The sequence below is a fragment of the Cygnus olor genome, chromosome 7, assembly GCF_009769625.2.
Source record: "Cygnus olor isolate bCygOlo1 chromosome 7, bCygOlo1.pri.v2, whole genome shotgun sequence".
NCBI lineage: Eukaryota > Metazoa > Chordata > Aves > Anseriformes > Anatidae > Cygnus > Cygnus olor.
The window spans coordinates 24,824,629-24,850,059 of NC_049175.1; the positions used below are offsets into that span (position 1 = coordinate 24,824,629).

At 48.0% G+C, this 25,431-nt stretch overlaps 1 protein-coding gene across 6 annotated transcripts in view; it reads right to left on the reverse strand.

The window, feature by feature from the left end:
* Positions 1–20,151, reverse strand: part of NT5C2 (5'-nucleotidase, cytosolic II) — a 58,765-nt gene extending 38,614 nt beyond the window's left edge. Inside the window, exons 1-3 of one of the 6 annotated variants that reach the window (XM_040564513.1) lie at positions 20,032–20,090; positions 9,457–9,548; positions 1,520–1,640 (exon numbers count right to left, since the gene is read on the reverse strand). In XM_040564513.1, coding sequence (XP_040420447.1) covers positions 1,520–1,620 — 101 coding nt within the window. In that variant the 5' untranslated portion in view covers positions 1,621–1,640; positions 9,457–9,548; positions 20,032–20,090. Of the gene's footprint in view, positions 1–1,519; positions 1,641–5,883; positions 6,043–7,050; positions 7,069–9,456; positions 9,549–11,824; positions 11,844–15,444; positions 15,463–20,031 lie in introns of those variants that run through there. The other 5 variants (XM_040564512.1, XM_040564516.1, XM_040564515.1 and 2 more) reach the window with 5 other exon arrangements.
* Between the last annotated feature and the right edge of the window lie 5,280 nt (positions 20,152–25,431).

Below are 25,431 nucleotides of genomic sequence, written 5' to 3' on the forward strand. Positions count from 1 at the left end.
TTCTTAAGGACAAGTACTGCTTCCCTTGGACTTTGTACTACATTTAGCAGACTGTCAGCACCTAACTATAATAAATGTTGAGAAAATATTTAGGAAATAAATAAAAAGGCCTTACTCTGACTTAATTCACTTCAGTCCAAATCAGGAGTAACACTACTAAAGTCCTAGGTAAAATTATGACACAAAGGGAAACCCATCAATGACTGCAACAAGGTTAAGATTTTTGCCAGGGAATGGTATAATCTCTCTTTACATGCTATTTATAGCTGCATTCATTAGGAGTTTTCATATCTTGACAAACCAGCTGACACAGAGAGACTCAAATAATGTCACCACTTAAGACATGCGCCCAAACATTATTCACTGAAAACTGGAAAGCTTCAGAAATGTATCACAGGATCCATTACTTAGCCTTAGACGTTGCAACTTGCACAACCTGGCGTATCATATGATGCTAAGGCGTTTTTCTCTAATTAGAACCCATTTGGAGAATCAGAGATATCTAACACTTCCAAAACACTTCCTCAGAAATACCACCATGTATGAATCACAAATGCAACACGGCATTTAAAGCAAGAGGTTCGGAAAGTTGACTTTTTCTATTTCTGTATCAGACTTGCATCTCCCCATCTCCTGATGACTATACTTTGATTATCATAATGCACGACTTCTCAATTTAAACAAGCCAAACTTTGAAGATACACCTCCCACAAACAGAACACTGACAATTACTAGGTCCTGTTGTTTTTAATGCCACAATGGCCCAGACATGTGATGAGAACACAGATGGCATCCATCTTATGCTTGAGGCCACGGGCCTTGGGAGATGTGGGCTGAATTCTTGGCTCAACCAAACATCCAACGTAAGCTTGTGAAAACAATCTCGTCTCTGTATTTTGATTCCACAATGATAAAATGACAGCAGTAACATTTCTTTTATTCTGCAATCTTGTTTATTTAGACTGTAATTTATTTTTTTTTTCACAGCAAAGGTGGTTTTAGGCACACCTACCAGAGAAAAGGAGGCTGAGATCTTACGTGCTACATATGTGCTACTGTGGTGCACACAATTAACCATGATAGATATAACCCTCAAACACTTAATTGCTGCTCCCATTTAATTTCTTACGTCTTTTTTTTTTTGGTGTGCATTCCAGTGTCTAGGCTCATGCTCTCTCAGTTTGTAGTGCAATAATTACTATAATGTGTCTGCCACCTAGTCTTTCTTGACTTCAAAGTTTAATCTCAAGTTAATTTTTGGGATAGAAGCTTTCAACTGCATTAAGAAAGCACACCCTCACTTGCTCTGGCACACGTACCTCAACTCTCCTGTTTTTCATTCCTGCAGGCAAATACTGTACTACCTTTTAAAATATTTTCTAACACTTTTGCAAGGAAGGTGGGAATGACCTTTCTGTTTCTACCAGCAAGTAAGAAACAACAATAAATGTGTTTTTTATGTGTAGTTTATTTCCCTCTCTCTCAGCAGTTTAGCTGTGGAGTTACACGCAAGACTTACCGGTGATAGGCTTCCCGGCGGTACTTTTTCAGAGCATGCCCATCCATGTTTGCAGGGAGATCTGCTGCATTCTGGAGTCGGTCGCTCCAGGAGGTTGTCATCTTTAAACACTTATTTATTTCTGAAAGAGTCAGAAGAGAAAAGCTTGCTCAAGTTCAAGATCTGTTTCACCAGCAACTTGTCTGTTTCCTGGTGCTGAGACGCAATGCTACTCAGGAAGTCTTGCAAAGTGCCCAGTGGGATGAGCTTTGTTTGCAGGTCAAGCAAGATGCCTTCCTCTGAGATATTAGATGAGATAGGGAGTCAAACCAGAGCAGGGAGGGCCTTTCCACATGGCTGGAACTGCTAAGACATTCCTATCCATCATGGTGAAAATGCATTTTGAAACAGAGCCCTTGTTTACATTGCTGAAAAGGCATTTTCTTTACCTTAGAGTTACTCTAAGTATCCAGGAGGGATAGCTGGTGGACAACCTACCCTTTACACACGAGATAAATCAGGCAAGGTAAACCCTACAAACCCCACTGTGACCGACCTTGCCACATGTACCACGGTAAAAACAAAGAGCCTTGTCCCTGGCTTTGTTTCTCATCTGATCTCTCGGCAAAGACAATGCTTCGGACTGATGCCAAATTAACAGAAGCAATCGGAAAGGAAGTAGATTATCTTTCAGCCTCTGCAGGTCAACCCCATTCAGGCAGAGCAAGAACCTGCTGCAAAGCTGCGTTCACCAGCAGATCTTCACCAACGCCCGCACCCCTTCACAAGAACCAGTTGTGAAAACTAAACCAGCAGGCAGGCTTTTGCTGCAGGAAGGCCCTGCAGTGAGGCAACATTCGGTGGGGTTCCTCTCCCACTGGCGCACTGGGAAGTCCTGCTCTTCCCCTCCATCCAGACACGTGTCCTGCTGTGCCCCTGGCATGGGGTCTTGTGATTAAGCAGCCCCACGGTGAGACCGAGCAGCCCAAATCCTCAGCTACCAACACTACATGACCAAAGCAAACAGTCGCTCAGCCTGCCACAAGACCATCAGAGCCAGGGCAGAGAACGGGGTGGGAGACACATCCCACGGTTACCCCGAATTAGGTACAGCATGAAGAACTGCGGTCCTGCGCAACCCACTCAACTGCCAGACCGCAGGGCTTGCCTTGTTTGCTCTTCCTTAGAAGAAACAAAGCCACCCACAGGCTACACGGGTAATGATACCATTTCTAGACACCTTTAAAGATGACTGCCCTTGTCCTACAGAAGGGGAACGAGGTGATTTCAGCAGAGAGGAGAGCACAGTGTGTGTCCAAACTATTGTCGGTAGTCACCACGCTTGCGGCGGTCACAGGCATGCTTGCTCTCCTAGAGGAAATCTGTATCATTTTTTAGTTTTAAATTTGATTAAAGACCAACAGTTGTGATTGCTAGAGCATCTGCTAGTGCACTTGCCTACTATTTGTTGGTCATAAAAATCAAACAGAAGGCAAATAGCTTGGCTGTAAAGAATATGTTCCTCCCTCCCCCTGCATTCTCTGCTTGTCTCCCAGTTACTAGAACCAACATTTACAAACCCATCTGATGCCACATCCTAAAGGTCACCAAATTTAGGCCCTGGCAGGCAGCCGAAGGGGCTGCATTCCTGAGCTGAGAGCTCTCTGCGGCCGGTTCCCTGCGGCACCCCAGGAGAGGAGGTCACCGCAGCCGGAGGGCCGTGGGGCGACTTCCACAACAGGGCATGCAGGGAGAAGCGGCTTTTAAAATAGCCCGGGCGCAGGCCACTAAGGGCTTCCAAGTAATTACGAGCTATGCAAGCCATGCCCAAAGGCAGACAGAAGGCAGGCTGCAAGCACCAACCTGTTCCACTGGAAAGGCCGGGCACTGCGCCTGCGGCACAGCCCGGCAGGGGCACAACGGGCTGCAGTGGCCCTGCTGGAGGAGAGGACTCGGGCAGCAACGTTGTGCATGAGGGCAGGCTCCAGGGCAGCACATGAGGCAAAGCAGGGGTCTACCGTGACCCCAAGACTGCAGCCTCAGAAAGGGTTTGTGTCTGCAGGGGTGGAAAATCGGCTAACCCATGAACCACGTTTCCAGATGGTCCCGATCATCACCACCCTGGTCTTACCCGGAGCCGTTGTAAAGCTACCGACTTTGAGCTGGGGATTCACATCCAAAAGACACACACGTTCAAGGGGAAAGCTAAACAGCTCTGAAAAAAATGTAGCATGGTTGGTCATGAGACCCTTAGACAGGTCTGGATCTCGGTCTGCTCGCTGAAAGAAGCCTGAGCACAGCTACACACCACGTAGCAGGGCTCCACTACACTCCTCACCCAGTCACACACATCTCAAGATTTGAAGATTTACACCCACAGCCAAACGCAGAGTCTTTCCGTCATGCTAGCTGCTTCCCACTCCGTCTGCTTCCCGTCACAACACATTAGGCAGAGACTGTAACACAGACACCGGGACAGGACTGCACCCAACGTCCATCCGTGCCAGACATCTGAGAGTTCCCCAACAGCACCTTGCAAAGCATCCTAAAATCCAGATGGCAGAACTGTAGCAGGTTACCTTTGATAATAGCATCGTTTCTAAAATGAGGAGTCGGTGAAGCAGTCTGAGCCTCGTGTGAAGAAACCCTTTTCTACCACAGGAGAAATCAGACAGCATGCTGCGTGTGCTTGGAATCAAAAATCGGAGCCTTGAGGAAACCACAAAAATCTGAGTTTCCATAGTTAAGCAAGAAAGGCCCGAATTATTTTAATGTTCCAGCAGTATTTTGCTGTCGCTGTGATGAAGAGGGTTCAAAGGGAGGACAAGGTTTGTAGACAGAGGCAATGTCTTTTATTAGACCAACTGGTATGGCTGGAAAAAATAGACAAGCTCTTGGGCATACGAGCTTGTCTAAATTTTCAAACTCTATCAGTTGTTCTATTAAAAGATATTACCTCTGCCTTCAAGCTTTGCGGATTTATTTATTAAAACTGTTGTTTTAATGTCCGCATAGCCTAAAATAAAAGAGTCTAATGCTGAAGTTTTGTGTTACGTAAACTCAAAGGCACTCTCGCAGCTTAGCAGGCTCCACTGGCACTCCAACAACAGCTTCCTGCTCTGAAATAAAACACTAACAACTTACAAAAGATATTGTGAGGCCTTTTCCCCACCCAGAAACCTTACTCACGCAAGAAGTCTCACTGACTTGAATGAAATTCTTCCGGTGCTTCAGAGGTACAACGAGCCTACCTGAGCGGGTATGAGACATGGGACCTGATCCCTGAACGCAAATATTCCTCCTCACCGGGGTGCCAAACACAGAGCAAAATAAGAAGGGCTGATTCACTACATACACTTGTAAGCCGCTGGAATAAATATCTAAGAGAGCAGGCAGCCAGCCAGGCAAGATTCTCAACTCCGAGCAACTGAAATACGATGCATCTTTCTGTAGTTACAAATCTATTTTTGAAATCAATAATCTGTAAATAGCTTCACGTAAAAATAGAAATCTTTACATAGATGAAGCATGTCAGAACACCTCCCCGTAATTTATTGCAAACACGCGCCTTGCTAGTGCCATCTTAATTAAACATCTGATAGCACTTAGGGTACAGGGCTCATTTTGAAGAAGTATTTAAAAACTCCGAGCTACAATGCAGCACGCATGCTTCTGTCCAAAAGAACATGACATTTTTAACATACATTTTGTAATAAATTCATTCGCTTATCACATGGATAAGGTATTTATCCGTAGTGTACATTCTTCATACACTCATACATGTGAGATAACATGCCCAGAAGCATTCCCCTTCAAGAGTTTTATTAGTTATTTTTCCTATCTTTTCTTGGCCAATAGATGATTAGAAATTTCTGTATCTGCTAACACCTCGTGTTCAGGTAAAATGCACTGCCCGTATTTTTTTCTGAGTCTGTTTTTAACACTTTGGTGATGCAATGCCAAATCAGAGGCATACACACTAAAACGTAGGGATAAACAACACAGCAGTGACAATCCCACTTTTTCCAGGATACTGTCCAAGAGCTCGTAGAGCAGAAAACAAACCCATGGCTATAATCAGTCCCAAGGCACCGATCTACCCTCTCCTCACACATTCTGCTTCAGAAATGCCAGCACGACCCACAGACGTACACGCCCGTGGGCACAGCGAACGGAGACAGAAATGATCACACCTAAGGTTTGGTACCTAAAGGCTTTGCGTCCAGCCCGAGGCAGTGATGCCCAGACCTCCTGGTGCCTTTGCCAAGCTCTCAGCCGTTCCTCGCCCCCTGCTGCGAAGCTGCTCCAGCCCAGGTGGCTTGGGGGGGGTCTCAGCAAGGGGGGAGTGAATGAACTGTGTTTGCCATGAGCTTGTTTCACTCCACCTGCTCTGTGTACGCTCACCACCGTGCCATGCAGGAGCTCTCCCCAGAGGTGATGAATCGCTCTATTGCGCTCCACCCTGCGCCCTGCCTGGCTGAGGGGCCCTTCCTGCATCTCCTCCAAGGGACTCGGGGCACCCAGGGATGTGTAGAGCACTCGGAGGCCCAGCTGGCAGCACAGGAGAGTGAACAACGTCAAACGCTCCCCGAGCTCCAGCTCAGGGCGTCACAAACACGCTGAAGCACGTGGCAAACTACCAAGGCGTTCCAGGGCTGCTAGGAGGCAAGGTAACAAAGAACTTCCAGAACTAAAGATGCCAACTCAGGAGAAGAAAAAAATCCAGTAGGTGGCGGTTCTGAAACCCAGGGGAGCTATTCACGCGAGACGCATACCGAAATCTCAACTCACGCTCTGCTTAGGAAGAACAATACAGAGAAATGGGTGGAGGACTCCCCAGTATGTATTTTAATGTTTCCGATAACCCAGAGCCACCAGGTCCCAGATGCACAGAAGTCAGGGTGATCACAGAGTCAGGGAGAGCCAACAAACCAAGCTCTGGACAACAGGATAAACTGCTCCTTTAGCTCCTGCCAGTACAGCGTAAAAAAAGGAAAAAAAAAAAAAGTCTTGTGACAAAGCAATTTGCAAAATTTGGTGGAGAGCTTTCGGAGAGCTAAGGACAACGTAAAGGTGGTTTTTAAAAGTTTAACAGGAACAAGAAAAATCCTACCAGTGGAGCAGAAGCATTATAGACCAGAGATGAGGAATATTATAGAAGGGACAGAATTCTTCACGAGATATTTCTAGTTTGCATTTAATAAAAAGGATGATAATGCCAGGCAGGCATTAAACCCCTAATGAGACAAAGTGCTTCCCATTCATTTTGCAAACAAAGGGAACATTAAACAATACACAACAGACATGAACATTTTTAACGAGCCAGTCTGATAAAATCTCCCCAGGAACCCTAAAATAATTAACTGAATGTATTTCAGGCTACGTCAGCTTTACCTGATGCCAAACCTTGGAAATGGGAAATGCAGTGAAAATGGCAATGCTGGATTCAATTAGCGAAGAATTAGAAGACAAAAACAAATCGATCTCGGTCAAAGTACCGATAACACTATGCATCTAGTTCACATCTACAAATTTTGGGGAATTACGGGTACCTGCACATAGCAAGGGTCCCAAAGCAGTAGACTTCTGATGCGCTCCAAGCTGCAGGGATGGCATGGATGCCGAATGATGCTCCGGTCTGCCTCTGATCCGCAGCCCCACGTGCCAGCCCTAGCTGGGAGCTCACACACACAGCTCCTTCCTCTCCCCCCCAGCTCCAGGATGACAGTTCAAACCCCTCTGTGTTACTGCCAGCACTGCTGCTTAGCAGCCAGTGGCAAATTGCTTCCAAAAGGTGTTTTCAATTAGTGATGCTTTTGGAAAATTAGTATGTCCTTGACTTGAAATGTCTGGCAATGCTGGAAAGCCCTCGGTTTCCAAATATAAGTAGCGATGTTTGTAAATGATCTAAGCCAGAAAATTCCCCTTTTTTTCCTCTTTGAGCCTAAAGGTAAGTTCTTCATTCAAAGAACTTCCACTTCTGGGTGGCCACCTCTCTGACGTGGTGACTTCAGGTTCGTGATGGCAAGAAAGGACAAAATATTCTCTTATTTATATGTAATATGTAATATTAATTATTTCCAAAAGAAACATCAAAGTGTACCCTCAGCTCCTGATAATTATCCTTGAGGTTGGCTTTAAGCAGGATAAGGCCAGGACAGGATATTAAAGAGGTAGAGACCTGCTGTTAAGGACCTGTTAACGATACCTACAGATGCATGTACTGAATTCACAGCAGGTCCCACCTGTGGTTCGTACAAAGATCTATTATATCACATCAGACTCATACCACAGTCCTTGCTCGGAGGATTGTGCTGGTCCTTCCACCCCCAGCTTGCCCTTTCAGACGCTGGCTCTGGCAGGGGTATCTGCTCCCCTTGGGCCCCACCACAGAGCTGGCCTCAGCGAAGCTGCGTTTCCAAGAGGGAGCTTTTAGTCAAATTGGTAAAGTATTTCCAGGCATACACTTATCTGAGGATAGTCTGACTGAGAGATGACAGTATCTCATGGGTTATTTCTGGATGGGTAAGGTACAAGAAGGCAGAATACTACTCGGGTGGCTTATTATAGGGTTTGATTTAATTTCAGGCTGAATTTTATGTGTGTGATGAAGCCAGATGTTAAAGAAATGGCTATGTAACAAAGACATAAAATACGTTTAACAAAACTCTGCTTATGGGTGTTTTTATCATTTCTACTGACAATCATATCCATAGAGTGGCTGTACAACGCCTAGAGCTGTAGCAATAATCCTGGACCTGAAAATGCATTAGATGCCCTAAAAAAACACAGAACAGATAAACTGGGAGTTTTTTAGGGTGATCCTCCATTTCTATCCAAGGAGTTCTGTTCAGGTAGAAACTCCAAGGAGCACTAGTTATTTAAAATATTAAATACGACTTAATTATCATCAATTTCATGGATGGTTAAAAAGGAGTTCGGAAAAACACTCTGAAATCCGCGGTGCAACTCTGCAAGGAGCAAACCTCAAATCTGACCCTCTCTGAGTACCAAGAGACCATCTCTTCTCCTCAGTCATCTGTAATTGAGTTTACTGCCTTAAAATAGAAACCACAAATTCTCCAGTAAGCTAATGAGAATATTTTCCAGCTTCCACAGAGCTCGTGCTTCTCAATATCTCCCGCAGAACTGCCATTTTAGTTAAGTCACTTCCAAAATGCTGCCTGTTACACAAGCAGTTTGTCAGGGGTAGTGCTCATACCCCATTTCTCTAAGCCCAACGTGGCCAGTACCGTCCCACCGCTAGAAAAAAGAAGGCAGACCATCCTTAAGGAATGTGAGACTCGATCCAGAAGAGCAAGAGCCATGCCACAGAGAATAATCAGCAAACATGAGCTCTCACAGAAATGCTGTGACTGCAGGTCAAATCTGATCCTTGCGTGTACAAGGCTACCAAGCAGGACTCTATGTGCCTGTCTGCCGCTGCTCCGAATGCTGCTGGAGAACTCTCTTCAGTCACCTGTCCCCATTCAAGAGCGATAGTGACTATACTGAGGAAGGAATAAAGCCATGAGAGAGAGTAAGCCTGGAGTGGAAGCTTGCCAGTTTGCAGAGAGCTGCTCTGCAGGTGATCTGAAATAGCCTGGAAGCATTTGCACACAGGAAGGGCTCTTCAGTCCAGCGATGACAGGACATGAGCCTGTGACTGGAAATTAAATAAATCCACACAAAGTATTAACAGGGAGGATAATTAATTACAAAACAAAATTTTGAGGTTTTTTTTTCCATCACTGTTGGGCTCTAAATGAAGGGGAGAGGATGTTCAAATCAGTCTTTTTTCACAGAGGCAAGAATTAATGCCAAAAAGAAAGTCACAGTAGGTCAGTCAAGCAGAGTATTGTGCCTCGGGTGACTCTTCCTCACCTTACAAATGACGTATCAGTGAATAACAGGCTGAAGCACAAGCAGTCTTGGAGAGAAGAATGGAAGAAACTCACCTCCTTTAGGAAAGGTTTTCTGCAGGAAAAGAGCACAGCAGCCTGCAGCAACCTCTGCTGCAGGATTCCCCAACTGTTGTCCAATTGACCACCTGCCAAAAGCAAGCATGGACCTGGCTAGTAACATAATGTTCTCACTGCTTCTTGTTTCCAGCTGTTAAATTCCAGTAAGAAACCCATAAGATACTTCAAATACTTTGCTCACCCTGTTTTTCCCGTAAACAATTGCTCTACTTACACAAGGTCTTAAAAGATTAAGAAGTAGGGGTAAATTTGATCTCTCTGCTGTGATACAGTCCACCCTAAAGAAAATATTTAAGAATTCACATGTATTTGCTTTAGCTGAAAACCAGGGGGTAAGCTTTGATGCAAATGCTCACTAGAATTGGAATTTGGTGTTTGATATCTGCAGATACTAATGCCATTGGTACGAAGATGAGGCACAACAGGGCTGGCTGAGCTGCAGGTTAACACGAACGGCACAAAAGGCAGAAATGTCAGCATGGAAATGAACACACTGAATTCTGCAAATCAGAAAGGAAAGCCAGCATAAACTTTCCTATTCCACCCCTGCTGCTTTGCTTCAGAACAAACTAAAACCTCTTTATGCGTTAATCTTTGTATTTGTTAGCAATGCTTTTTTTTTAGCAAGCATTACCTCTAAGTAACACCCTCGGTGTTCAGACCTGCGTGAGGACCTGCTACCAGCTCACGACGGCTGCGCACCTCTGTGCGAGTCTGCAACTCGCAGAGTGAACAAGATGAAACGTGTCATCCCCGGAGAGCAAACTGGAAAGCCATCCCTCTGCATACTGATTTCCAACCAAGGAACTGCTGCCACTCTAACCTGCTATTAGGGATTATACAACAGGAGCTCCTTTGGCAGCGGACCCACGGTATTTCAAAACAATGACGCCTTTCATTGGATTCCGCTGTGCTACAGGACGCAAATGCAGACTTAACGGGCCCTTCCAGAAGCGTGGTGGTAACCGACAAAGTATTTGAGATGCGCAACTCCGAGCTGGCACGCAGTCATCCAGGAAGCATGCAAGTGGGTCAGCTTGGATAACGCAAACAGCCCAAAGCCCTCTTTATCTTCTAAACACGGAAGGTAGGGAGGACAACATTTTATTGGCTTTCCTTACTGTCAGTGCTTACCGGTAAAAATAAAATAAAATAAAATTGTTTTCTCTGAAGATCGCGGTCCCTGAAAGTTAAAGGAAAAATAAGGATGATTTTTTAAAAGACACTTGAAACCTATTCGATGGTGGATGGGACCTCTCTACATGCTTGCAGGCTGCGTAAAGAGATGTGACAGCAGAATCTGCAGCTGAGCCATCTCCGCAGGCTGGAGAGGCGAGTTCCCACCTCCCCTGGCTGAAAGCCGTCCCTGCTCAGCCCAGGTGCAGCCAGCTGGCCAGTCCGCACCAGTCCCACGGGCATCTGGATGCAGCGCTAGCCGAGGGACGTGCTGCTGAGTAAAGCTGCCAGCATACTTTAGCAAGGGAACACCGACTCCTCCTTCCTAAGAAAATTGCTGAAAATAAACACTGAGATCAACAGCCGAAGATGATCTGGTGATTCTGAGAGCTGCTCGGTCAAAACCAGTGAGAACTTTTTTTTTTTTTTTCCCTGCTAGGAGTTTTCTTTTGCAGCATCATCCCCTGCCTCCCCACTTTCTTTAAGGAAAAGCTTACCAAATATTCATGTATTAACTTGGTCTCTCTTCTTTTTGAGATCTTACCTATCAATAAAGGGCAGAACAATCACATCATTGACAAATGAGCCTGTTTTTCCAAAAGAAGGGTGAGTGGAGGACTATGGAACGGAACTGGACAAAGGAGAGAAAGCCTTAATACCCAGCATGGCCAAAGACTTCATATACAACACTGAGACAGTTTTCAACTTGTTCGTTGTTCACAAAACACAAACAATGCAAAATAATGACACTCCTTGGCTACAAAGGGCACTGTGGAGATAAATACAGAAATAATTTAGTAAAGAAGGTCTTGATTCTCAGTTCTCCTAGCATATCATGCTCTAGAGGCATACCAGCCTATGACAGATTCCATGGGGTTCCTACTTTTGCCCTTAAATAATGGTTACCCACCTCTCTTCCACAAAGCCTTCCCTGAGGCTGGTCTAGCCTTCCAGGTAGGAAAGGCAAGAACCTTGTGCTCCCAGGCTCAGCTCACCCACGTCACTCCTGGGCTGGCCCTAACACTTCTGAAATGCTCACCCAGGCCAGAAGGACAACGCTCACCTTCCCTATGTTGCTCCCAGTTAGCAGCCACCCTTCACCCACCCTCTGTCTCCCCACACCAGCGGCTGGACACGCGCTCACCGCGCGGATCAGAGAGGAGCTCACCCAAAACCTTTCCTGCCCTCTGCTCTCGGCGAGCAGTCCCACGCAGCAGCTCTCTGCCTACGAGAAGAAAGCCCCGCAGACAGACGTGCCGACCGAGCGGGCACGGGGATGAAACCCAGGTAACGTGGAGCCTGTGGGTGTTTCAAAGCGCTCGGAGCAGCGCGAACTTCCCTTCTGCATACGGACAGCGCAACTCGTTCCTTTCCTGACCTGTTTTTTTAATCAGAGGCAAACACAGTAATTATAGTCTGCCTGATTACAAATGAAATTACAAACCTGTCCTTAGGGCACAATAGTGTCCCCACCTACATCTTATCGGCCCCCAGATCTCATTTAATCTTGACAGCTGTGTAGTACTGAGGCACCGTTGCAGGAAACTCTTCGAGTAAATTAATTTGACGAACACCTTCTCTGCAGTACCCCACGCTCTTCCAAAAGACGGCTTATTCCTCCAGCATTTCTTATGCAGCCTACGTGACTCAATTCATCAGTAAAAGAACTGAATAAACTAAGAACATCGACCTCTGATGCCTTGGAGCTTTTGCTGACTCTGGCTTCCCTTTGATAACCTAACTGTCTTGGCTTTATCAACTGATACCAAAGGCCTACATTATACCGTTTCCAACAGTATCAACCTCTTTTCTTCAGAAACTTTTTGCAACCCTATCCAAGCACAACACAAAGCACGAAGCTCGTTTGGGGAAAACCGTCAGCTTTCCACGGACCCTTCGGTTCACTGTTTTTTAATATTTTAAATCAATCCTGCTGACACAGGAGGTTGTGCCCTGGCAGGAGCTGAGGAGGGCACACAAGATGTTCTCCCTGTACTTGTCCCAACACGGACTGTGCTCGGGGAGGGCACAGATGAAGTGACAGATCCACTGCTGCAGCCGTGACCTGGAAGAAGCCTTCCAGCCTGAAGGGTGAGAGAGCATTAAAAAAGAACTAAGGCAGCACTGTCAGCAGGTCCCCATTATCCCAAAATCAGAACCGAGAGTTCCCGACATCAAACCTTGCCTTTGGCCATGGCTTCTCTCTTCGGGGAACCTGAAGTGTCTCATTAGTGTAGAGTTGAAGACTCACTCAACAGCACAGCCGTGTGCTCCTGCTGCAGATGAGCAAACAGCCCGAATCCCCTGCACCCTGAGACACCTTTAAAGAAGTCAGTCCCAGGCAGGGCAGCGTGACAGCCCCCACTCGCTGAGAACAGCAGCACATTACCTGACCTACTGTAGATGCTAAAAACAAGCCGACCACATGCTTAGCCGGCACCGAGCCTCCAGTGTGGCCACAGAAATGCGTCCTCCTAACTGCTTTCCTAACAGCGCTTGGAAAAACCTCAGCCCGGCCCTGAGCACCACAACACTGGTATTTTGCCCTAACCTTGCCAATATTTGTTCTTGACCCCACCAGAACACATCGATTTATGAGGACTGAAAGTGCTTTTTATTACTGTCTTTGTTAATATCTACCCGCTACATGGCTGTGAAGAAAAACGAGTGGTAGATGAGTAAAACTTTGTTGGTTTTTCATCATCCTTTCCCTCCTGATTGCTCAAGCCTAGCAAGCAGATTTTTTTGGCCTTGGCTTGTAAAACTGCCAAGTACAATTCTGCAAGAGAAGTTACAATACATGTAAAAGAAGAGTTAAGAACCTACCTAATGTATTATTCAAGGTGAAAAAAAAATAGGAATGGTTAGATCATGTGCTTTTAATAAACTCTTAGAAAGGCCACAGTGTTACTTCCCTGCATCAGAACGAACAGAAATCCCCAAATTGTTGAAAGCTACATACGGATATTTCATGTCAGATCACAGCAAGGAAAGCTCTTGCCGATTTGTATACAATTTGCTCAAAAATATCACACACATCTGCTCATGATTCCAGCACTAGCAATTTTTTAACGTCCTCACGCTCTGTAAAACCATTCCATTTCAACACTACTCTGCGGAGGATATTAAGAAACACCAGAACACGTGAGCCACTCGTTCTGCCCAGCATGCCTGCAGTCACCAAGTGATTAATGGTACGGGTAAGTTAAATTCACATTATTGACTAAAAAGGACTTAGCAGAAGATCTTCTGGTACGCCAGTCACTGCTCGGGTAGAGAGGGCATTTTGAAGAATAGAGCAGAGGGATTTTATGTCTACTTAACTCGAACCACTTACAGATTTTGTTAGCAAATGCCCATTCTTATCATTTTTCCCCAGAATTCAGATCACTGGTGCACCAACTGACTGATGCTTGTAACGTAAAGTGGCAAGCGAAATCTGACTCCTGCCTCAGTTTCCAGACAGCAAAAGGAACGGGTGATTTACCAGCCTGGCTTGCTTCTATGTTAAATTCCTCCTTCCGGCTTCACTCAGCTGCTTGGATTACAACGCCGGCAAAGCTACCAGAACTGAACTGGAGGAGCAGTCTCCGGGGTCAGCCTCGAGCTAACGGGTGCTCAGAGCACCTGAAATTCACGTTCACCTCATCAGATTTCTTCACGGACTGAACTCATCCTGATCTAAAAGCACATACAGAGAATGAAGAAAAAAGTGGAAATGAACAAGAAATGGAAAAGAAGCAATTATGCAGCTGCTGTGGGTATCTGTTCCTAAGGGGTCTCAGTGAACACTGCATGGGATGTCAGAAAGGACAGGATTTATCCAGAACGCTCAGGACCACCTCTTGCAGCCATTTCCTGTGACTTCTATAGGCACATATGTCTTTGCACAGAATTGAGCTGAATTGCTCTGCAATATCCAAAACGGTGAACTGGAAAATTCAGAAAGCAACATTTGAAGTACCTTTGCCAATGCATACAGATCTTCCACTGGAGAAAAAAAACAGGATAAAAACCATCTCAGAGGGAGGTGGAAAAAAGAAAGGAAACCAACATCTAAAAAGATTATTATTATTTTTTAATTGCAACTGGTTTCACTTACCAACTTCCAAAATTACCTGCAGTTTAGTTTACTGGCACTTACCCTTTGATGTTATTAGTGGTAATCACTGCGTTATGTTTACAAAGCACTGGCATACATCTCACTCAGTGCTTCTTTGGGTTTCCTGAGGGCAGAACATTCACATGCTCTTCCCTGACCCCACGTTCCTAATTATTTCTGTGCATGCCTACGTACAACTCATCACCAACCGAACTGACCCAAACACCAGCTGAATCCAGCTGGTCTAGAGATTTTGGTATGCTTTGTACTAAACCATCCGTCTTCTCTCCTTCGAATTTACCTGCTGTTCTAGGTTATTTTAGAAGCCGATTAGAAAGTTTCTCTTGTCAAATTCCACGGCCGTATGTGCTATGTTTGATGCAAAAGCCAGGAGGCACCCGGTCCAAGCAGTAACATACGAGCTGATTGCCACCCACAGCTCCCGTTCTCCGAAGACGCTAAGGAATACCCGTTTGAGCAGCAGACCCCCTCCCTCCCAAACCCAACACACGCAGCTGGGATGCAGCCGGGGCTACCGCAGCAGCGCCGGCAGCAGCTGCTGCCTGGAGAAAGGCAGCAGCTCACCCCAAAAAAGGGGCAACCCGCCCTGAAGGTGCCTCAACAGCCGCCCTCCGCAACTGCAGAGCTGGACCACCCGGGTTGGAAAGTATTTTTTGGAAGTGTACCTTCACGGAGGGTTCGGCGAGGATTTGCTTCCTGAAACTGCAGCAATAATGCATCTCAAGTGTTTCATGTGTTATGCCAATGATAACACGGAGAAGTACAAGGCCTGGGACAAAGCCAGTTAATCCAAAGGGCTGTTCTTAAGTAAACAGTGGAAAACCATTCTACTTGGGAGCCTCCCGCAGAAACCCGTACAGGAAGCCTCTGTTTTCTCCCTTCCGCGGAACCACTTGTGCCAAGTAAGGTTTAATGATAATCTGGTAGTAAGCATATATGCAAAATAGTACGCCTTTGTTTGAAAAGAGCTGGAACACAGCTGGGAGCGGTGAATATTCTCTAACTTAATTAAGCTAAGTTTGGACTGCGTAATGACTTCAAGGAACCTTTGTTTTTAAATAAATCAGAAGTGGTAGGATGAACCAGAATGGGAATTTTGGACACCAAAACGGTTTTCTTATTTACAGTTTGGGTACAAAACAAGCAGTGCTAGGGCACGTTGTCCCCACGCATCTGTTTCTACTAACTCACTTCACACCTTGGTGCCACCTTCAAATCCCAGAAGAATCACATCTGCTTGGGCCTCCCCTTCTCCTTCCATCTACCTACAGAAGCTGTGCCCACACCTCCTTTATTTTCCAAAAAGAAACCAACAGATCGCTCGTGTACCAACACCACTGCAACTCCTGCTCTCCACATTTAATGCGCTCACGCCTTTGCAGAATTTAAAGCAGTTTTAGCCAGTAAGAGGCACAAGGTAAGAACCAGCTTGCTCCCTTTGCTTACATGTTAACAGAAGGCAGCCTACAGATAAGCACAGCGGGGTTTCCAACCTCCCCAGCTCGGTCAGAACTCTCTCTCTGATGAAACTACCAAAAGAGGGCTGGAGGTGCCGGTAAATCCGGCAGCAGGTATTCGTGCCCTGAGGATGGTAAGCTAAGGTCAGCAGCAAGCAACAAGCTCAGCCTCCACCGCTGTGTAGCAGACTTGAAAAAAAGTGACAGGCCTGCGAGGGCTGGCACGCAGCCACTCACTGCTCCTCCACGTGGGGACCCAGGCGGCCAGGAAGTCGGGGCAAACGTGCTCCTGACCTTACAGCAAGGTGCACCCGCTGCCGTTACACAGTGAGGGAGCGGGCAGATGCAGCAGTCAGCAGCAGACACAGACTGCTGTGGGTTTTCAGGCTGAATCATTCAGGCTCCTTTCTCGATCTCACGCTGTCATATAAAAAAAATTATTTTCCCTACCGTAGCTTTGCACAGCCAGCTCTCCCAAGTACCTTTTTAGCCCTGCAAACACGTGAATGAGACTTAATAACTACCCTTACGCAGCCAGGTTTGGATTACCAATTGCTTACAGTGGCTACCTTAAATACCTATGCAATATTTTCCAGATGTTGCTTAACATCTATTTACTGTACATTAAGTTCTATTTATTGTGCACACTGGATTGTCTCTGCAGTTGTGTTAAGAAAGCAGAGTCATGTTATACATGCTGCCTATGCAGAGTACACAGTCCAAGGTTTTAGGAACCATTCCAGTTAACGAGTCATGATTAAAAAGCAAAATACAGATGACTGCTACATGCATCATAGTCATGACACATAATAATAACTTCTTTAGTAGCATAAACCAGACGTTTTACAGCAAGAAATATTTATATGAATGTGCACTTTGCAAATACTCAAACAATAAGATATCCTTAAGCACAGAATAGCCAACATTTAGAGACTGAGACCACGGCCATATCAAGCATCATTTTCAAATGATGTTTGTGCTGCTGACGCAATAAATAAAATTTATAAAATAGATGCCATACAGAGAGTAAGTGAAGAATTCCCATGCACTGACTTAGTAACATGTCTCATCCCGAACGCATCCCGAAGAGCAAGACAAGGCTTCCACTCCCGGGCACACTCCGTTCGGTTTTCTGTCCTATTATTCTCACCGCTAAAAAAGCCACAGCTGGTTTATATCAGGACAGCCAGCGTTCGTGAGCCACCCCGAGGCAAGGGCACGGCGCAGAGCAGGCGCTGTGAACTCATCCCAAGGTACATCACCCAGGCTGTCCTCTGTTGACGTACAGCGCTGTCCTCAGCTTCCCTTGGGGAAGAGCCGAAGTGCCTGGCCCTCTTCATGGGTTTGTGCTGGACAGCATACGAGCGGTTCTTATCCCGAGGTGATTAGTTACGGAGGTGTGCTTTCAAACGAGCGAAGACAAGGCATGGCCCCGCCAAACAGCAAGCCAGTTCCTATGACAACTTTCCACGGCAGCCTGGCTGGAGCCCATTAATGCACCTTCCCCAGGCCAAGCAGCTTCTGCGTGGCAATGCTGCCGTGGGTCCTATGGGCTCTGTAGGACTGACCCCATCACTGGCGAGCGACTGGTTGCACTGTTCTGGATCACCCGGATCCCACAGCGCTCCCCCATTTCAAATTTATACAACAGAAGGGGCTCTCGGTGCCCACAGAGCACGAGGGACTCAAACGCTGCGGATCGGCTCCATTTGCCCCAGGGAACCGCGGCCAGCCCTGGGCCATCGCCAGATAACAGCTCCCTGCAAACTAACAACCCACGTGTCATTTTTTAAGTGAAGCAATTTATTAAGCTGACCCGCAAATAACAGGTATGAGGTGAGCATATAAACCTATCTGCTTTTTCAATGAACATCAGCAAAACCCCGTATTTTAGTAGCTTGTTTCCCTTTTACTTTAGATGCAAAAATAACATACCTGTAGTTTTCTGAAGGAAATACAACATTCCTTTCTGTGTTTCCCTGAAGAGTACAATACCATGGTGCTTACCAGTAAACACCAAACTAAGGTTTCTGTTTTTTCATAAACATTCCCCTTGAAGTTAAATACGAAAAGCCTGGGATAAATCGTGTTTTTAAGAAGGTTTTATAAACTTTCATTTCACAGCTATATTAGGAATCAAACATGACAAAGAGTAACAACTGAAGGTATTTTTGTTGTTAAAAATTGCCTATAAACTGGAAATTTGCCTGTGAAAATTTCAGCTTGCATCTGATTTTTGCTAGTGTATATCCTAGAAACAGTGTATATAACGCTAACGCTACCAAAGCAAACATACTAGCGGGCTCTAAATTTCAAACCTCAGCTGAAAACATTTCTCCTATTCTTACAATTTTTCTCCCATTTATCTCTGCAATTGTATTTCATTCAATGGAGCGTTTTAAATGTAATTCGGTGGTGCATTTTGCAATACAATTTGCTTGAATGAAGCTATACAGAGTAAAGGTTGTATTGTACCATATAATGAAACGACGTCCATGCTTGAACAAACTCCAACTGCTGTTAATCAAACCAGCAAGTTCCTGAATGATCTTTTGGAGTCAGGACTAATGGCAATAGATTATTTTAAATAGCAGTTCCACTCTAAAATATGTTTAGGTTGACAAGGGCTGTGACAGACTTCCGCAGCGAAGCGGATGAGTAAAGCTTGCAAGTAAATCGTTACGGTTTTTCCTCATTGCTGGAACCACAAACTCAGCTCGCGAACCGGAGATCAAAATGCAGTTTTGAGTTTTGATTCTGGTTTTCAGTAAAGCCGTGCAGCACCTGCAAAGACCCGCAACCCTTCCTATTTTCAATCCATTCACTGATCATTACATATTTCCTTGTTCTCAAAGCAAAGAGGTGTACGGATCAACACCATGTTTCGGCTGGTGACAAGATGTTATGCTAAACCGACACAGGTAAGAAGGAGACGTTTTTATGCAGTCACTTAGAAAGCATATTGCGATCTTTGAGGTTCAAACGGTAAATCTTCCAGAACTATAAATAAATAAATAAATAAATAAACTTCTTTAAAAAGTAAGTAATAATCGTGCCTTGGGAGGAACGTCCCCAAGACCACATCTGAGAGAATCCTCAGCATCCAGCCTGGCGGCCTTCTGAAAACTAGCGCTGGAGTAAACTTGCGGATTTCATCATCTCGCTGGTTCCAGGAATTTTTAAAAACAGCCTGTGCTACAAGAAACTGCACTGCCCTGCGAAGTCACGCAGTCTGTCAGAAACCCGTGTTGGATTGTTTCCGTCATGTATTTTGCAACAGTATTTTTGGCACAAAAGGGATTTTTTTTTTTTTTTAAAAAAGGCATAAGCAAATGAGAGGAAAGTGTTGCTTTATTTTTTTTTAACTGTTATTTGGTGCCTGGCTTCTAGCTCGAGCCGGATACAGACAGACCAAGAGCACCCGAAACACCACAGCGGTGACAGGGAAGGGAACTTGGGAGCGGGGGGCGCCCTGCTGGGGAGGGGACCGGGAGGCAGCAGCAGGGGCTGCCGGGGTCCTCCCCGCCCCGCCTGACGGGGAAAGGCCGGGGGCGAGCACCGGGAGCTCCACACGCCCCCCTCTCCCCCCCTCGCCTCACGCCGGGCCGCGGCCATAGCCCCCCGCCCCGGCTGAGGGGAGCGCCCCGCTCCCTCCTCCTCCCCCCCCCCCCCATCCCCTTTCCCCAACGGACCCCTCCAACGGTCGCCGCCACGCGCCCGGCGCGCGCACGCGCAACGCCCGCCCGCGCCCGCGCGCGCGCGCGCACTGCCCCCGCGCGCCCGGGCCGCTCTCACCTCCTTGCCGCGCTCGGAAGAAGTGCCCCGCACGACTGCCGCAGCGCCCCGGCGGCGGCACTGCGCAGGCGCGGCCCGCGCCCCGCCCCTCCTCCTTCTCCTCCTCCTCCTCTCCCCCCTCCCTCCCCCTGGCCGGCGCCAGGGAGCGGGGAGAATGTGCGAGGCCGGCGGCTGGCCGCAAGGGAGCGGCGGCAAAGTGCCGAGCCGCGGAACGGGCGCACGGGGGCTCCCCTTGTACCCCCCCCCCCCCCCTCAGGCCTGGCGTTGTCCCCGCAGAAAGCCGTGGGGCTGCGACCCGGCCCTGCAACCCCGGCTGTCCGCGTTTCCCTTCAGCTGGCTGAAGGAACCCGAGCTTTCATTAAATAAAGCAATTAAGGGCTAATTGTGGCTGAGTGTGGTTGCAGGGCGGGCTGGGGCGAGCTGAGGGGGCGTGTGGGAGATGTGGGGGCTGACACCATAAGCCCCCATTTTCGCAGAATCACAGACTCACATTAAGGTTGGAAGAGACCTCCAAGATCATCTGGTCCAACCGTCCCCCTACCACCAATGTCACCCACTAAAGCACGGCCCGAAATAGAGAATCGTTAAGGCTGGAAAAGACCTCCAAGAAAGGAGGAAAAGGAAATGAAAGGAAGGACAGCCCTCCTTTCCAGCTGTTCTCCTTCAGCCCCAGCAGGGTCCTGGCCACCTTGGTGCCACCAAAATGGCACCGGGGTGTCCCCACAGGGCCACAGGGTTCAGGGCCCTGTTGGCTCCCAAACCCCATGCTTATGTCGCTCTCCCCTCCCACCATTCAGCTCCTGCACACCTCTCTCCTCCAGCACGGCTTTTCCAGCCCTGCTCCCCTTGTCCCCCCTTAGGATGCTTCCCCTTGGTCTGCCCTCTGCTCCGCTCAGGGCCACAGCAGCACCGAGCCACCGTCATGCCACGCAACTGTGCTGTGGGGCTGGATGCAGGCCTTGTGGCCCTCACGGCCCCCAGACTCCATCACCCTGTTCAAGAGGGGCTGGAGGGGATGCTCCTGACAGCACAGGCCTGGAACATTCACCATTAATTCTGGCTAAATCAAAAAGTTCAGTTGTCACACGGCCACAGCAGCGGGGTTGTCACACGGGTGGGAAGCTCCGCCTGTGGGCACTGCACACGCCAAGCCACAGCCTTGCACCTCCGTGTGCCCTGGGTTTGTCTTGGGGTGCCTCATCTGGGCACCAAAGTGAGTGGCTTTACCTGGAGATGTGTCCTCCTCAATTTGGGAGCTCATTTCCACACATCCTTGTGGCTGTGCCATCCTGCAGTGTGTAGGGCTGTGTGTCTTTCCAACACATACCCGCAGAGGACATGCTGAAGCCAGCAAGGATGATAAAAAGCATTAAATTATTTCCCTATGAAGGGAAATTAAATAGATTAAAATCTTTCAGCCTAGGAAAGAGACCAAAGAGGATAAGGCAGAGATCTGCAAAATCATAGATGGGGTGGGGAAGGTGGCAGGAACAAACTTTCGCAGCAGTGTCACTGTCTCAAAACCAGGAGCATTAAATGAAATCAGTTGGCAGCAACTTTGAAGTGCAAAGATGATGTTTTTTCACAAGGCATATTATCCAACTGCAGATTACAAAGCATGGTGGCATCCAGGACATGACCTTATGCTGATTAGATAAGGGATGGCAAACACAGGGACGTGACCACTGCTTGGGGAGCTCCAAAGCCACAGAGGGCCAGAATTGGAGAAGCTGCACCAAGGAAGCTTCTGTGCCGCTTCTCTGCTCTTTCCCTAAAAATCTCCTACTGCCCCAGACAAACTCCTGAGTTGCTCCTGAATTAGAAGGAGACAGTACAGCTATTTTTACATTTGTATTAGTGGTTTTATGTCTGCATGATTCAGCAAATAAATCCTTGTTTCTCTCTACAAAAGGGGGCCAGACCTGCCCGTGCTGGCAGGTCTGGCAGCAGACTCCTGACAAACACTTTGGATCTGCCTTTTTCCCTCAGCTTCCCTCAGTTCAGCAGCTGGGAAGCATTTCCCTCCCAGGCCACTGCTGCTGTGAAGCCAGGTGGTAAAACACGTACACAGAGCATGAGTTTAATGGACTGTGCTGTAGACTGGACAGAAGATGTGTATCCCATTTGCTGCATGTGCACAGCTGAAAGGACAGCTCTTGCCTTTTAATCACAAACCCAGGCTAAATGCAGCTCCTGAGATAAACTGTTGAATGAGCCCCATCAGCAGGTGGGTGCTGTGCAAAGTCACAAAGTTTTAAGGTATCCTCCTGCTGTCTACAGCTTGCCATAGGTTTGCACTTGCACTTGCTGGAGTCCAAAGTGCATACACACCCCTTTTGCCAAAGGATTGGATTCTCAAGGCTTTTCTCTGTGCATTAGGCAACACAACGTGATGTACAGAACCACACAAAACATTGCAATGATGCCCCTTTCCCTTCCTCTTTCTTTTGTCAAGTTTTGGGGATTGGGTCTGTGTCATTTAAGGACATCCTCCCAGTCTGCCAGGACACAGCTCCTTCTCGAAGCCGTGGCCATGCTGCTGCTCTCCCCTCGTTGAGGATATGCAGCTCCCAGGTTTGTTTGCCAAGTCAGCCCCTGAGACCTGTGCCAGGTGCTAAAGGAGCTCACAAGGGGGTTGTGTTTGGGAGCCAACCACCTAGGATGGGTTTAGGTTCAATTGACAGTTCATGCAGAGGTGGATCCCAAAGTCTCGGCCACCCTTTTACTCTGAAAGAAGCAGTGCTCCAACGGGCTGCAGCTGCACCCCTGTTTTGCACACGAGTAGCAGTTACTATCATTTATTTACTCAAATTCCTTTGAGTCAATAAATTCAGCTACACAGTCAGCACTCCTGAGCCAGCAGTCACGCTGGCAGCTGGCTCAGGTCCCACCTGTTTCAAGAAGTCTGGCTCCTTCCAGCTCCAGAAAACCTTATCCATTCAGAGGCAAAGGGTTCCAGCCCCATGGTATTTACTCTGTGTGTCAGCTGTCTCTGCAGAAACCCTTGCATATGTATCATATATATATATATTTTTTTCCTGCAGGACAGTGTGACAATCCTACCAATCCTACGTCTGCTTTTAGATCACATCCATATGTCAGCACAAGTGGGAAGGCCTCTCTGCTTTTGCAGACAAGACAGAACCAAAGCAACCTTCATCATCAATAGTAATCACCGTAGCAAAGTCATCAAAGTGATGCCACATAACTAAGCAGAGCTGGTGACTTCCCAGTTCCTCGATCAGTTACTGCTGATAGCAGAAACCTCCCTTAGGATATAGTAATGCAAAGCAACAGGTGTTGAGGAAGTGGTTAAACAGACTGTGTGTGAGAATTATGTGAGAGACCTGAAAAGAAACAACCCAGAGTGCAGGGAGGATTTCTGCAGCAGCAGTGCGAGCCTGGCAGCCTGGGCCAGGCTGATGCTGAGGGACCAGGCGGGCTGCAGACCCATGGCGTGAACACTTGGATCACAGAATCGCAAGGGGGCAGAATCACAGGCTGGGCTGGAAGGGACCTTAAAGAACACCTAGATCCAACCCACTGCCACAGGCAGGGCCTCCTTCCACTAGAGCAAGTTGCTCAAAGCCTCATCCAGCCTCAAACTCTTCCAGGGATGGAGTAGGGCAGGGATGATCCATGCAGTCACTGACCTAAAATGGGCTTGCTGATGCTTCTTAATCCTCCTACGCCCTATAGGACAGATGTCCAGGTGTAAGGAGGGATTTATACACGTGTGTGTGTGTGTGTGCAGCAGGAGATCTGGTGGCACATTTCATCGTGTTCCTCACATATAGATCACAGTTATTTTAACCTGTTTTCCCCTCTCATGGCCATGTTTTGTGATGTTGCTCCCAGCGACCAGCCACTTCCCTTGATCTCTTGGCAGCTCCTGTCACGGGGCCCTTCCAGGCATGTCCCTATCCTTGCACCCCGCTGCGCTCCAACTGCCCACGGCCCCATCCCACCGAGACCCCAAGCTGCCGGGGGGACCCCAGTCCCCAGTGGTGGAGAGGAGCTGGGACCAGCTCCTGGGGCACCTTCACCAGGCACAGCACGGTGTGGGTTCCCTTGAGCATTGGCAGGGATGAGCGCTTTGTCCGTGTGTGTGTGTGTGCAGCAGCTGTGCGTGTGTGCGGTGTCCCTGCGTGTGTGCCTGCCTCTTTTTCTACCTGCGTGCCCGCCTGATCCTGTCTCTCCACCTGCCCATCTCTGCCTGCTTCCCTCTGCGTTTCTGCCTCTCCTCACATGCGCATCTGTGCACACCTCTCCACACATCTGCTCATCTTTTTTTTCTGGCTTGTGTACGTGTGTGTGTGTGAACAGGCCTGTCCCTTTGGCGTGTCCACCTGCCTCTTTGTGTGTGACTTTGTCCCTCCATCCCTCCCTCTATCCCTCCCTCTCTTCCTCCATCCTTTTCTCCATCCCTCCATCCTTTTCTCTGTCCTTTTAACCCTCCCTCCATCCTCTTCTCCACCCCTCCTTTTCTTCATCCTTTTCCCCATCCTTTTCTCCATTCCTCCATCCCTCCCCGTATCCTTCCCGCCATCCTTTTCTCCATCCCTCCTTGTATCCCTTCCCCCATCCCTCCATCCTTCCATCCCTCCCCCCATCCTTTTCTCTATCCCTCCATCCCTCCCTGTATCCCTCCCTCCATCCTTTTCTCCATCTCTCCCTGTATCGCTTCCCCCATCCCTCCATCCCTTGATCCCTCCCTCCATCCTTTTCTCCATCCTTTTCTCCATCATTCCCTCCATCCTTTTCCTTATCCCTCCTTCCACCCTTTTCTCAATCCTTCCTTCCTTTTCTCCCTCCCTCCATCCTCTTCTCCATCCTTTTCTGCATCCCTCCACCCCTCCCTCTATCCCTCCCCATCCCTCCATCCTTTTCTTCATCCTTTTCCCCATCCTTTCTCCATCCCTCCATTCCTCCCTGTATCCCTCCCCCCACCCTTTTCTCCATCCCTACCTGTATCCCTCCCCCATCCCTCCATCCTTCCCTCCGTCCTTTTCTCCGTCCCTCCACCCTTTTCTCCGTCCCTCCATCTGTCCCTCCATCTTACTCTCCATCCTTCCCTCCATCCTTTTCTCCGTCCCTCCACCCCTCCCTCTATCCCTCCCCGTCCCTCCATCCTTTTCTTCATCCTTTTCCCCATCCTTTTCCCCATCCCTCCATCCTTTTCTCTATCCCTCCATCCCTCCATCCTATCCTCCATCCTTCCGTCCCTCCCTCCGTCCTTTCCCCCGTCCCTCCATCCTTCCCCCCCTCCCTCCCCCGCTCTCTCCTGTTCTCCCTCCCCCCGCCCTCCTTTGCCCCTCCCTCTCTCCCTCCCTCCCCCTCTCCCTCCCTCCCCCTCTCCCCTCGGCTCTCCCCTCCCGCCGCCGCCCCGTTCAGCACGGC